Source organism: Centrocercus urophasianus, unplaced genomic scaffold, assembly GCF_019232065.1.
Source record: "Centrocercus urophasianus isolate 14NV4802_14NV808 unplaced genomic scaffold, USGS_Curo_1.0 seq_739, whole genome shotgun sequence".
Classification (NCBI taxonomy): Eukaryota; Metazoa; Chordata; class Aves; order Galliformes; family Phasianidae; genus Centrocercus; species Centrocercus urophasianus.
Genome location: NW_024885354.1, coordinates 1,912 through 14,285, shown reverse-complemented (window position 1 = coordinate 14,285; position 12,374 = coordinate 1,912). Strand labels below are relative to the sequence as shown.

Genomic DNA, 12,374 nt, shown 5'->3' with positions numbered 1-12,374 from the left:
CTTCTTTTTCTGAGTTAATATCATAAACTCTCCTTGCACACTTTCCTGGGTAAGCTAGGGAATAGTCCAGTGGCCAGAAGGAAGAGGGCTGCCTTCTCTGGGTAGGACTGACTCTTCCTTCAGGGTGGGGCGAGGCATGGGAAAGAAGGGTGAAATCTACCTTCAGTTTAGTGTTCCATTACATGTTTTGTTGGAAGCATGAGAAGTTGAAAACAATGTCATCTTCTCTACAGCTCTTCATAGCTCTTGAAAAAAACTTTTCCACTTGCAGGTCTCCCAAGCCAGAAACCGAAGGAACAGCAGCGAAGTGTGCTCCGTCCTGCAGTGCTACAGGCACCACAGCCAAAAGCTTTCTCACAGATGGGTAAATAATGCTTTTGCTTTATTGAGTCTGCTGAAGAGTCCAGTCCATGCCAACAGACAAGCTAGAAATGTGCAACAGAGGAGGGGCAGAAATACTAAATACGTTTTGTGCAGCATTCTGACTTTGCTCAGCAGCTGCCTTTGTTTTTCTGTTTCTCTGTTCTGAACAGAAGCATCTTGCATGTTAAGTGTGTCTGTGTTACATAGAAGGTAACATGACCAAGTCTTCAGTTTTTGTGTGGATGACAATCTGGCATTACCAGGCCCTGGACTTGGTAATCATTGCTTGATTTTTGAAATAAAACTACCTTCTAAGAGTATGGATTTGCAGTCTCAAGTGACAGCATCAGCCATCACATAATAAGCTGCTGATTCCGTGGTAGATCTGCAGTAGCTGCAAAGTGATGTGAAACACCTGCATCGCTGGCAGATGCCACCAGACTGAGAAACTTTCTGGAGCAGTGGCTCTGAGTTACACTTTGCATTGTTAGCATGCTCATGTTGATTGCTTGATGTATTGTGGAAGGCAGTGCAGCTAATAGAACTGGGCCTGATTGGAAAGTGAGAGTTAAAACAAAGTTGTCTGAAATCCGTGTCTCTTAAACTCTTATGCTTCTGTTTTGCTCTTTTGCTTTCTGTTATTTGGAAATTTGCCTCACCTGAAACAGGAGTAACCTCAGCTGCTGCTGCATGCTGTGTTGAACCAAACATTTCTAGCTTGTCTGCTGGCATGGGTTGGATTCTACAGCAGACTCAAATACTGGAGTACGGATTTACAGCAGGAGGTCATTGTGTATGTAGCTGGATCAGCCCAGAGAGGAGCCCTCAAGTACTAAATTTGAAGGAGCTTGCTTGCAGTTGTATGCATTGAAGCCTGTGCAGTATTTCCACAGACTGTAACGTTTTGCTGACCTGCTTGATGCATTTGGATTTTGTTGCTGCAAAGAGTTGCTGAACTGCTGTCCTTATGCCTCTGCATCACAAACCTGTCGTGCAAACTGTGGGAACTGTGTGGTTGCCATTGCTGTGTTTCCTGTATTTAAAAAAAGAAAGCAGTATGCCATTTGCTAAGAGAACTGTTGCTTCCTTTAGGATCCTCTAAATGTCTAGAAAATGAATGTCAGCTTCTTGTTTCTCATTGCAGTTCTGAGCAGTGGGACCAATGGTGTAAATATCCCACCAGATTCTGCAGCGACATCAGAATCACTAAGTAATGCAACACTGAAAAGCTCTGACTCAGAAGACAAGGTGAGTTGGAGAAGGATTTAAAGGACACTCAATTTGTCAGAACTTAACAGGTTTTATTCAGAGAATATTTAATGCAAGTGTGGGCACATCGGTGGTGATTCCCTGTACTTACATCTGTGCTTATCTGTGTTATGTACCTCTGGAGTACTGGTAAGTTTTGCGCTGTCCCAGTAGCACACTGTGGCTTTTCTTATTTGCTAAATCAAGAACTGTAGCAAAAACTTGATGAATTCAAATACTGTAGACCAGACCAGAATGGTTTTAATAGTTGTCCTGGCTCTGCAGAGAGTAATATTTGTTTGCTTTTCTGTTTTGTTTTCCTGACTTTAGTGAGGTCCCTGACAGATCTTTGCCAGCATTATCTTTAAAACCAGACCAGGGATGTGTGCTTACTGGGTGGAATTAAAAGTGGATGGAGGGTGGCTGAGCCATTGAGCTTCAAGGGTCTGAGTCTGGTTCAAAATCTAATGAGTAGCTGATGCCAGAGGGCTCTCATCTTTGTGCAGAGAACTTGGCAAGGTGGAGTGAATCTTATCAAGTTTTTGGATGCCAGTCAATTGTAGGGTGGGGAGAAATGGTCAGTGTGTTGGAATATGGGGCCATGCAGAGAAATGTCAACAGGTAGGAAAATTAGACCAGGGAAAATCAGTCAAAAGGGAGCACATACAAAGCCCTTCATCTGGGTGCGTTGGACTCGTGTATCATAAGGACAAAAGACTGGATACAAAGCAGCTGTCCAGACAAAGGCTTAGAGGTCTGGTTGTTACACAGCGATGCTGAGACGAGTTAATATGTGCAGAGCTTATTAGTGAATCATGTTGATAACAGACTTTAAGGTTAGTGGCATTTATTTTGGAGAAGGGCAAGAGAAGAGGGAAGATCTCCCATCCATGACAACAAGTTTCCCAGCAAGACTCTTCCCCTGGGCATTTTCTCCAGTAGATCAGCTTTAATCCCTTTTAATTGTTTCCATATAGCTATATTTGCTTTCATCAAGACCTGCTCAAACTTCCTACTTTTATGACAGTGCCAGCTGGAGCATTTGTTGAACTTTATGCATAAATATTGTTGGGTCCTCTAATGTAAACCAAAAGCTTTAGAGCTATAGGGTTGGAAAGGGGGAGGAGATGGAGGAGGTGATTCCCTTGCAGTTGTATGATGCAAATAAAAGGCCCTCAGCACTACAAAAGGTTCAAGAGCCATGGCATCCTGTGAAACAATGACAAGTGAAATATGGAGGAGGTGACAAAGAATGTGCTGGGCTGCTTCACTCAGACACATTAGGTGAAGGAAATCTCCTTGCTGCTGGGTGGCTGTGTCAGGAATGCTGTGTGTAGCCAGGGGATGCTGCTGTGAGCAAGATGCTTGCAAACCACCAGGTGTTCAGTGCCTGTGACGTACCTGATGGTGAAAAAACTGGCCGTGTTTTGCCTGGGTAAAAGAAGACTAAGAGGGCAATTTTCTCAGCTATCAAGTGTGAGATTTTACCAAAACAGAATGAGACCTGGAAGTGCCCATTAAAAGAAAAAATTAAAAATTCAGATGTAACAGGAACAGGGAAGGGGGAGGTTCTAATTGCAGAGCAGAGCAAATGCATTCAGACACTGAAACTGGCTTCTGCCATCCTTAGATTTGTATTGAAACTTGACTGTATGACGTCCCAGGCAGTCAGCAGAGGATGACTTGGAAGCTGATACTCTTTTGAGTGCAGTTTTGGACCAAATGGTGTTTAGAAATCCCTGAACTGCGAATGTCTGAATTGTGTGACTCCTTGAAAAAGATCTCTGAATAAAACCAGATTTGTTTCAGATGTAAAACTTGCCTTGTAGCTCTGAAGATGTGACTGGCTTGTTATGGCAAATGTCTGTGACTTGCCATATTACAACATTCTTTGTTTTGTTTTGCTTAAAGAGAATGGTCTTAATCATTAATCAAGCTTTCAACTTCTTTCTTTAGGCTGAAGAATGTCAGAAGAAAGAGTCCAACAGTACTTCAGATGATGACAGCAGGGACAAGGCAGAACTGAATGCACAGCAAGCCTTTGTATTTGGACAGAACCTAAGAGACAGAGTTAAGGTAAGTGCAGCTCATCTCGACTGAGTTGATGTATTTTAGTGAGGATAAAACAGTGGAGCCAATCATTTGTAGGCATGCTGAAGTTGTCAGTTAGTTAATGGTCAGTGGTTTCAACACTGCATGTGTGTGAAGCCAGCAGCTGTGTGGGCAGCTTGGCTGATTAGTGAAACAGGTCTTCCTGTTATTTAATAAACTTATATTACTGCTGTAAAGAAAAACATCTAGTGCATAAATCTGAATATCAGTGCAATATAGTATTTTCTTGTACCTTTTGGGTCGCAGTGAAGTTGCAATGTGCTGCTAAGATACTCCAGTACAGCCAAGACTTGACAGAAAAGAAAACGGGGGCGGTCTGAGTTCAAACCTGAGCATGGAGTGCTGGGGTTGGATTGTATTACACAAAGGTACAGACAGGTTTATGCAGGTTTCCTAGCATAACAGAAGGAAAATACGACTGGGACACAGACTTCATGGTAGGAAGTCCTTGTGGAAGAGCTCTTTCCTGAGGGGAAGTGAAGAGGTGAAAATTCTGTGATCTGTAGTTGAAGCTGTCCTAACAGATGTGATCTTTGTAGCTGGGAGACGAAAGCGATGAAACTGCAGATGTGCAGAATGCTGGCCTTCCAACATCAGACACCCCTTCTGCAACAAACTATTTCCTACAGTACATCAGCTCCAGGTGAGATGCACTGTGCATGCAGGGCCTGTCACTGGGCCAATGGAAACCCAGGCTTTTGAATAGAGGGTGTAGCAAACCTCTTTTTTTTTTTTTTTCTGACTTATTTTTGTCTATAATTTCTGTTGTTGATGGTGATTACACAGAACAGCTCCTTCTGTAAAATAGATGTGTTCATAATGTGATCTCAGCTGTGTATTTTGGGTGCCTGTACTTATGAGAGCCTCCAGGATGTTTTCTTCCTACTCATTTCTGCAGTTAAATCTACCATTGGGAGATCTAAGGAATTCTTTCAGAACAGTTTTGGTTTATTGAGCCATCTTTTCCCAAGACCTTACAGTATAATGGCAAATGTAGAGCCTTGTTTATTCCCTTGAAGTACTTTAAAACTTACAGATCAGTGGCATGGAGGTTGCTAAGAGTGTGCAACAAACTTCAAGCCATTGCTGAAGTACATGACAGCATGACAGACACGACACTGTGATGTGTGCCTGCATTACTTCAGTAATAACTTGAGAGCCTTCGTGCTGTGTCTGGAATGTTGTAGGTAGTACTGCTGTCAGTTGCTCTGTCCATATACATACAGATGGCAAATATATCAGAAGAAGTGTTGTTTTATCAGGGTGGGGTGTTTGCTGGTGCTGTGATCTCTGCAGGTACCCTGGTTGCCGAAGAGTGACTTAAAGCAGTTGCATCTCTGTGAGTGATAAGGGAGAGAAGAGTTCAAAGAGAACTGTTTTGTTCGTGGTGCTGAGCTCTACAGAGCAATACAGAGGGTCCTTACAACTAAGCAGGTCTTTGAGAGACCTGAGAAGTCATTGTGTCAAAAAGAGATTTGGTGGAGATATGCATGAGCTGAGGCAGCCATGAGAAAGTGATGCAGATTTTACACGTGCACCAATTAGCTCTGAACTGACAGTCTGCACTTAGGATGGAAAAACACCTTGATGTTGGTGTTGCTTTGTGACGGTGTTGGCTTAGTAGTGGTAAAAGAATCAAGCAAAGGACAGAACTTCTTTTACAGCATTGTCAGCTCAAGTAATTACTTGGAAAGTCAAGGAAGGGGCCAATATGTGATGGATCTCTTAGCAGCAGAGAAGTGGAGCACTTAAGATGCAGATTGTTGGATGCCTTAGAATAACTATGAAAGTGTTGGTGTGTGCTTGCCTTGCCTCTACTTGGAGATTTCAAGATCCTGTTCTCTTATGTGAGCTTCAATGCAAAGCAGGTGTGAGGAGCTCGTTTTGCAGTCTGAGTCCTGTTTGGGGTTTCACAGGATGCTCTGGGCAGGTAGAGGATGTCAGAGTGGCTGTCTGCACACCAGTGTTTGTTCAGAAACATGTCTTAGCTTTAAATTGGAGACACCTAATATGTGGGCTTCAACTATCTGTATCTTTCAATCTCCATGACATCCACTGCCATATCTTGATTGAGTCTTCATTGGGGAAGATTTATTCATAGTAAGTCAGTTGCCAGAAACATGCTTCTGAGTTTGCCTTTTTTTTTTTTTTTTTGTTTAAACCCATAAAGTTTTGAAACCAGAGCCTATTCCAGTTAAACCTACTTCAGATGTCAGGCAGCACGTAAGAAGCAGTCAGTGACTTTTTGGAAAAAAGAAACCTTCGTTGCCCTTTTCAAACAATTAAAGTCTGCTGGTAAAAATGTCACCTGGGGGAGGCTGCCTGTTCCAAGGAGGTGTAACAGCTGAGACTCCATGGTGAGGCTTCTCAGGAAAGCTGTAATGCAGCTCATCTGGTGAAAGGCTTTACTCAGCCCTGCTGCCTCTGCTTCGGCTGTGATTCTGCACGTCTTTGTTTCAGCTCCTCCCCTGGCTCTCTCTGAAAACTGACCTGAGAACAAGTAGTAGTTGGAGTTTGCTCTGCTCATTTTCTGAGGAATTTGATCAGTAGAGGATAAACACGTTTTACTGACTTGCAGAAACTTTTTTCTCCCTTCCAGTATAGAGAACTCTACAAACAGTGCAGATGCATCAAGCAACAAGTTTGTTTTTGGACAGAACATGAGTGAGCGAGTCCTAGTGAGTATCCACTGCCTGTGAAACATTGCCATCTTCTGTGCAGCTTCTGCTATGGGTTCTCACTCAGGAAACATGACAGCTTTTAATTGCACCTCTCACTGGAGTGCTGTGTAGGTAACTGAGTGAGATCTGGGGGTGTTGTCATGAGCTGCTGCCTGCAGCTGCAGTGCTGTCCAGGATTGCCAAATCCAAGCAGTTTAAAAATGGGACAGCTTGCTTCTTTGCAATGGTTTCTTCAGTATAAATACCTGAAGATGTTGCTCTCCTTCAAATGAACAAATTCAGTGACATGGCACCCCAGAGGATGGGATTCCAAATCCAGCAGCAGTTCTTTGCTCAGCTGTTTACCGACCCCAGGTGTGATTTGTAGTGCCTTACTGTTTTCTGTTTGTTTTATTGTTATGCTGTTGCAAAAGGGAAGCACCTCACTGCTGGGCGGGGAGCTGAGCTCGCTGTGTCTCGAGTAGAACTGTAGCTGAAATTGATTTGCTTTCTTTGAACAGAACTTCAAATTAAGAGCTGCTATTTGGTTTCAGTTCAGGAGAAAATGATTTGAGTTGTCTGTGTGGTCAGGCTCTGTCCAATTCCTTGGCCTGGGGTAGCAATGCAGCTCTTAATGTGAAAACAGCATCATTGGGATTCTCCTTGTGTGTGGTTCGTCAACAGTAGTGTCATCTGCTGGTAAATCATCACTAGTCTTGTTCTGCAAAGCTAAAATCAGTGTATGCTTTCCTCTTGCTTATCTCATTTTCTTTTTTTGTGATAGAGTCCACCAAAATCAAATGAAGGCAGCACAGAGAGTAATAAGGAGAATGCTGCTACGGAGTCTGGGTCTGAATCGTCTTCTCAGGAAGCCACACCAGAGAAAGGTAAAAACCAGAGCATTGTTTTAGGAATGGTAGATAAACCTCGGCATCCTATTCCTTTGTTTAAAAAAAAGAAGTGGATGTTGCTTTTATTGTTGAATCTGACCAAAGATAGAGCCGGGGGGTGGGGATTGACAAACTGGGTGCTGTAGATTGCTTGCCTTTAATATATAACCTCTGCAGGCTGTGCCATCTTTCATGGGTTTTCTGCAGCAGTGTGACTGTATTCAGCAGTGAAAGCAGCAGGCATGAGTAGAGCAGATACTGTGGCCCTGCACAGTGCAGCAGAAGTGTGGCAAACTGTTCTTAAGAACACCCTGCTGCAGTTCTGGTAACTGGACGCTTGAGTCGGCCGCACGTTGTGTAGGTGCACCAAGAGTGGTGCTGGGACAGAGGGCTGTTGGCTGGATTGCAGACTTCTGGGGCTCCTTGCAGTTCTGTTACCATCTGCTGTGATTTTCTCTGAATTTGGGTGTACCTGGAGGCCCTTAGGAGCACTGTGTAATGTTTTGTTCTCAAAATAAACTTTCAAAATGTTGTTCAGCTAATAATATTTCAGAATCCCTGGCCGAGTCTGCTGCAGCCTATACAAAAGCAACAGCAAGGAAGTGTTTGTTAGCAAAGGTGGAAGTGATTACTGGGGAGGAAGCAGAAAGTAATGTTTTACAGGTAAGAAACGTATGCAGAGATCTGTGAGCTTGTGAGCACCCAGGGAATGCCCAGCACCCCATTCCCAACTTCTCAGCCACCTTCTCCATCCCTACTGTGCTCTCAGATGTTACAGTGCAGATTTGGGATGTTTACTGTTGGATCCTCACGCAGTTCTTTCTTCATTTCTTCTTTCCAAATGAATTTCAGCTTTTGGACAATCCTGGCAAATCTTAAGCACACTTTCTGCATGTCAGTTCAACTTGTTACAATTGCTTTGTACAAGAACACATCTGTTCTCCCAGACCAAGATATAATATGTAATAGTAGCAAGGTGGGAGCAGGGTAAGAAGGGAGCTGTGGAAGCTTGCACCCTATCTGAACCTCGTTCTTGCTCTTTGATTTTGAGTGCAGGTGTTCATTAAGAATATCTACCTGCATAAAAGCCTTATCATATCAGCATAATTTGAGGGATCTGTGTCAAAAGACAAATGACACGTCTGCAAGCAGTCAGAATCACAGTATGACATGGGATTGGTTTTGACCAACTGATGTCTGAATACAATGAAATATTAAACTGCTTCAATCGACCGCTGTGCCACAGAGGTGTTTTCTGTTACAGATTCAGTGCAAGCTGTTTGTGTTTGATAAAAATTCTCAGTCTTGGGTGGAAAGAGGTCGAGGGCTTCTGCGGCTCAATGACATGGCTTCGACGGAGGATGGGACGTTACAGTCCCGACTGGGTAAGAGAAACCAGGGCAATGAGTTTCTGGGTGAGAGCTGTATTGCTGCATAGGATGCTTCCATACACACAGTAGCATCTGCTTTGTTTTAGCTACAGCAACTCAAAGTGCAGTTTGGACCTTTTCTCTTGCATTGTGACCATTTAGTCCAAAGAGAACATAAGAAAATCTTTCTGTTGTAACAAACACTTTCTGCTTGCTGACTTTTTTTCCCCTAAAAGTGAGCTCTACTTACCAACCTGAATGTTTGGCTGGAAATTCGTGGCAGTCTTCAGATGTGAGCTTTCTGTTCTTCAGGACCAGGTGCCAGGGGTCTTTCTGAATGGTGTTGATGGTTCGGGCTGGTAGGAATGAGCACTAGCCTGAGGTCATCAGCTCAGATCTGCCAATCTGGCCACTGAACTTCGATGTTTTCATATATGAGATCTAGGGCATGCCTATAGATATTTAGCCCAGTAACCTTCAGTATCCTACATTCATCTCAGCAGTCATGATGAGATTCCCTTTATATCCTTCGTGCGAGGCTTCGGTGTTCCTCCACAGCCCTGCTCCCTAAAAAAGCATTCTTGGCTGTGCTGAGCTCCCAGTTGTCTCTTGCCACCTAACCCATCTCATGTGTTTGTTTTAGTGATGAGGACTCAGGGGAGCCTCAGGTTAATCCTGAACACCAAGCTCTGGGCTCAGATGCAGATTGACAAAGCCAGTGAGAAGAGCATCCGGATCACCGCCATGGATACAGAGGACCAGGGGGTGAAAGTCTTTCTTATATCAGTGAGTACAGTTGTCATTTGCATCACGGTATCCCTACTCAAATAGGTGCTGCCTGTATTGCAGTTGAAGTGACATTTTTGCAGATGCAGAGGTGATAAATGTCACAGGTTGGGCTGTGTGGGAGCAATGTAATGAAGTGAGCTAACCATCTCAGTGAGTTGAAGCCGACTGGGGGGGGGATGGTGATAGCAGCTGTGATGAGGAATTCACTGATGTGGTGAAAACTGAGCTTCCTTGTATGCAGAAGGAAGTTCTTTCAAATAGATAACAATGTTCACAGGATGCCTTGTGTGACAGCTCTGAAGCTCTTTGAAGCTGTACAGTGACTGTAAGCTTTGGAGAGTAAAAAGAAAACATGAGAAAGCCACATGACAAAAGTGAAGTAGGCCTCGCTGTGGTGTATTAAATGTTCTAATCTGTTGTCATTCCTTGCACCTCTTTTCTTGTTGCTGAATACTGAAAACCCCAGGCGAGCTCTAAGGACACGGGGCAGCTGTATGCTGCGCTGCACCACCGCATCCTGGCGTTACGGAGCAGAGTGGAACAAGAGCAGGAGGTCAAGAGTGTGGCACCAGAGCCAGAAGTAACGCAGTCGAATGAGGAGGACAGCGATGACGACGTCCTTGCACCTTCAGGATCAGTGGGAAGTGGTAAGCAGGGGAGGCACACCGTAACAAGCAAAAGCAAACATGAGTACTGACTGCTGAGTGCAGTGCTGTGTGCAGAGCAGGGGGTTCCCAAAAAGTGGGAAGGGTGTGACTATTCCCATTGTATGCAAAGAGGCCGTAATCTATAGAGGCATTGCTTGGCAGTTTGAGAAAGGCTTCTTTCTCCTGACTTGGGGCCATCTGTACTTTGTCTTCCCATGGCTCAGTACATCTCTTAATTTTTTTCCGAGATCAGAACTTCATCCTGGTTCACTGCAGGAGGAACAATTATAAAGCAGGTTTGGGTATGAAGGGAAAAAAAGAGAGCAGTGTGTGGACTTGCAGAGGCTGGAAATGAGGCTTGTGGGCTCTGATGCTGCTGAGATTCCAAAGTCAGATCGGTCAAGAGCATGAAGTTCTGCAGTGGGTGGAACTTAATCAACAGAAGAAATGCAAACCGAGGGGAGGGAAAAACTGTTTTCATGTCAGTGCAGTGCGGAGTCTGAGACATCGCAGGTGGCTCCAGGGGGGTCTTTGAGTCAAGGAGCAGAGTGTGTGACTGAGCTGCTGTCCGTTTCAGGTCCCAGCGATGAGCGTGACGGGCAGAACGCCAGCAGCACATAGCAGACGTGAGCCCCCCGCTTGCAAGGCTGCTACGAACACCATCTTGCAGGCATCTCTCTGGACCCCCCAGGCCAGCTCTTGTTTCAGGCAGTGTTGAAGGCTCCAGGACTTAAGAACTGTGCATCCCCGCTCTGTTGGTTTGGTTTCTTGGTCTGGATCAGTAGATTCCACACACACACACAAAACAGCAGACTTGGAAACTACCTGAATGTGGTTTGGGACGTGAGAAAGCTCATCATATTGATGAGCCAAAAAAAAAAAAACACAAACAAAACCAAACACTTCCCCTCTTCCTTGTAATAGAGATGGCACATTACAGCTTGTCACGGCTTTCCATTGGGACCTTGTGACTGTTTCTTCAGTAGTTCATGTTTTGCAGGCCTCCGAGATGGAACTTTCTGACATGGTTCCAACAGGAATTTGGCTTTTTAACTCCAATTTCTTCCGTCAGAGTCTCTGCCACACGCAGGGAGGCCACATCCCTGCACCCATGGACTGCCCTCCTGGCTTCGTGCTCCTCTGGGGCAGCTGATGTCATGCTGAATCCTGAGGTAGGTGGTGGGCAGCGCCATCCCCCGCCCTGTAAACACAGACATCGCGCTGGGATTCACCAGAGAAGCTTTTCTTTTTTTTGTTTAACGTTGTTAATAAGAGACTCTGAAGTTCACAGGACATTTTGCTAACTCTTCTTTCTTCCCATTTCATCATTATTTGGGGGGTTTATATTGTGGTGACAACGTTTATATTTTATTTTAGTTTTTTCAATAAGATGCTCTTGTGTGTTGAGAACGTGAAACCATTGTTTTGTACTGTTCTTTTCTGTTACTATTTAAGGGAGAGCTAAGCCACTCTATATCATAGGTGTTGCGTACAGGTTTTTCTTAGCAAATTCTGTTTCTTTGGCTGCAACGAAGTGTAGGGAGGCATCCAGGTGGCACCTGCAGAAAGGTGGATGAGCAAACAGCTGTTAGCCCTCTGGAGAACCAGCAAGGCTCATGTGATGAGCTTGCTCAGCCATTAAAATGAACCCATTGCAAAGCAGCTCTCATGGAATGGCTTGATTCAACAAGCCATGTAAGCACTTGCCTGACTGAACTACGTGTGAACCATCTGACTGAGGTCAACGCAACTCTTCCTGCTTTGAGCCGAGTACGTTTTTAATGATCTTGCTGAATTAACAGCCTTAATAGAAAATTAACTTTTAACCCTTCCTGCCCCTCTCCTGTTTCCTGAAGTCTTGCAGCATGAAGAACAAGGTGCCATTGCCGGCTTTGAGCAGTTTGGGCTGAAGGATGTTGTGTTCTGTTCCACCCCAATAAAAGCCAGAACGTGTTTCCCTGTGTGTAATTCTGAGCTGCTCTGCTGTAGAGGAGCTCAGCTGTGCTCACGGTGCTTCTCCACCACGGGGTGAGAGTTGGGTGGCAGTTCTTCTCCCTGGAGCATAGCAGGTGGTTGCTTTCCTCTCTCCAAACACATCCCGGATTTGGGGATGAGCCCCGTGTCTCTGCCGTCCCTGTCTCAGCAGTGCTCATTGCCTTCAGCTGTGTTGGTCACGCAAGATGTCATTAAACTGACTTCTCACTGTGTGCTGCTTTGCCCCTTGTTCTTTGGTCTCATGAAGGGCTATGGAGCAGTTAAAGGACACCTATGGAAGGGTTATAAGGGTGCTGGGCA

At 44.7% G+C, this 12,374-nt stretch overlaps 1 protein-coding gene across 6 annotated transcripts in view; it reads left to right on the top strand.

The window, feature by feature from the left end:
• RANBP3 (RAN binding protein 3) overlaps nt 1-12,033 on the top strand; it is a 40,404-nt gene extending 28,371 nt beyond the window's left edge. For 4 of the 6 annotated variants that reach the window (XM_042838166.1, XM_042838165.1, XM_042838162.1 and 1 more), the window contains 11 exons: nt 272-364; nt 1,508-1,611; nt 3,568-3,687; nt 4,263-4,366; nt 6,323-6,401; nt 7,168-7,270; nt 7,812-7,936; nt 8,538-8,658; nt 9,287-9,429; nt 9,899-10,079; nt 10,657-12,033. In XM_042838166.1, coding sequence (XP_042694100.1) covers nt 272-364; nt 1,508-1,611; nt 3,568-3,687; nt 4,263-4,366; nt 6,323-6,401; nt 7,168-7,270; nt 7,812-7,936; nt 8,538-8,658; nt 9,287-9,429; nt 9,899-10,079; nt 10,657-10,700 — 1,217 coding nt within the window. In that variant the 3' untranslated portion in view covers nt 10,701-12,033. The remainder of the gene's footprint in view (nt 1-271; nt 365-1,507; nt 1,612-3,567; nt 3,688-4,262; nt 4,367-6,322; nt 6,402-7,167; nt 7,271-7,811; nt 7,937-8,537; nt 8,659-9,286; nt 9,430-9,898; nt 10,080-10,656) is intronic. The other 2 variants (XM_042838167.1, XM_042838163.1) reach the window with 1 other exon arrangement.
• The last annotated feature ends 341 nt before the right edge of the window (nt 12,034-12,374 follow it).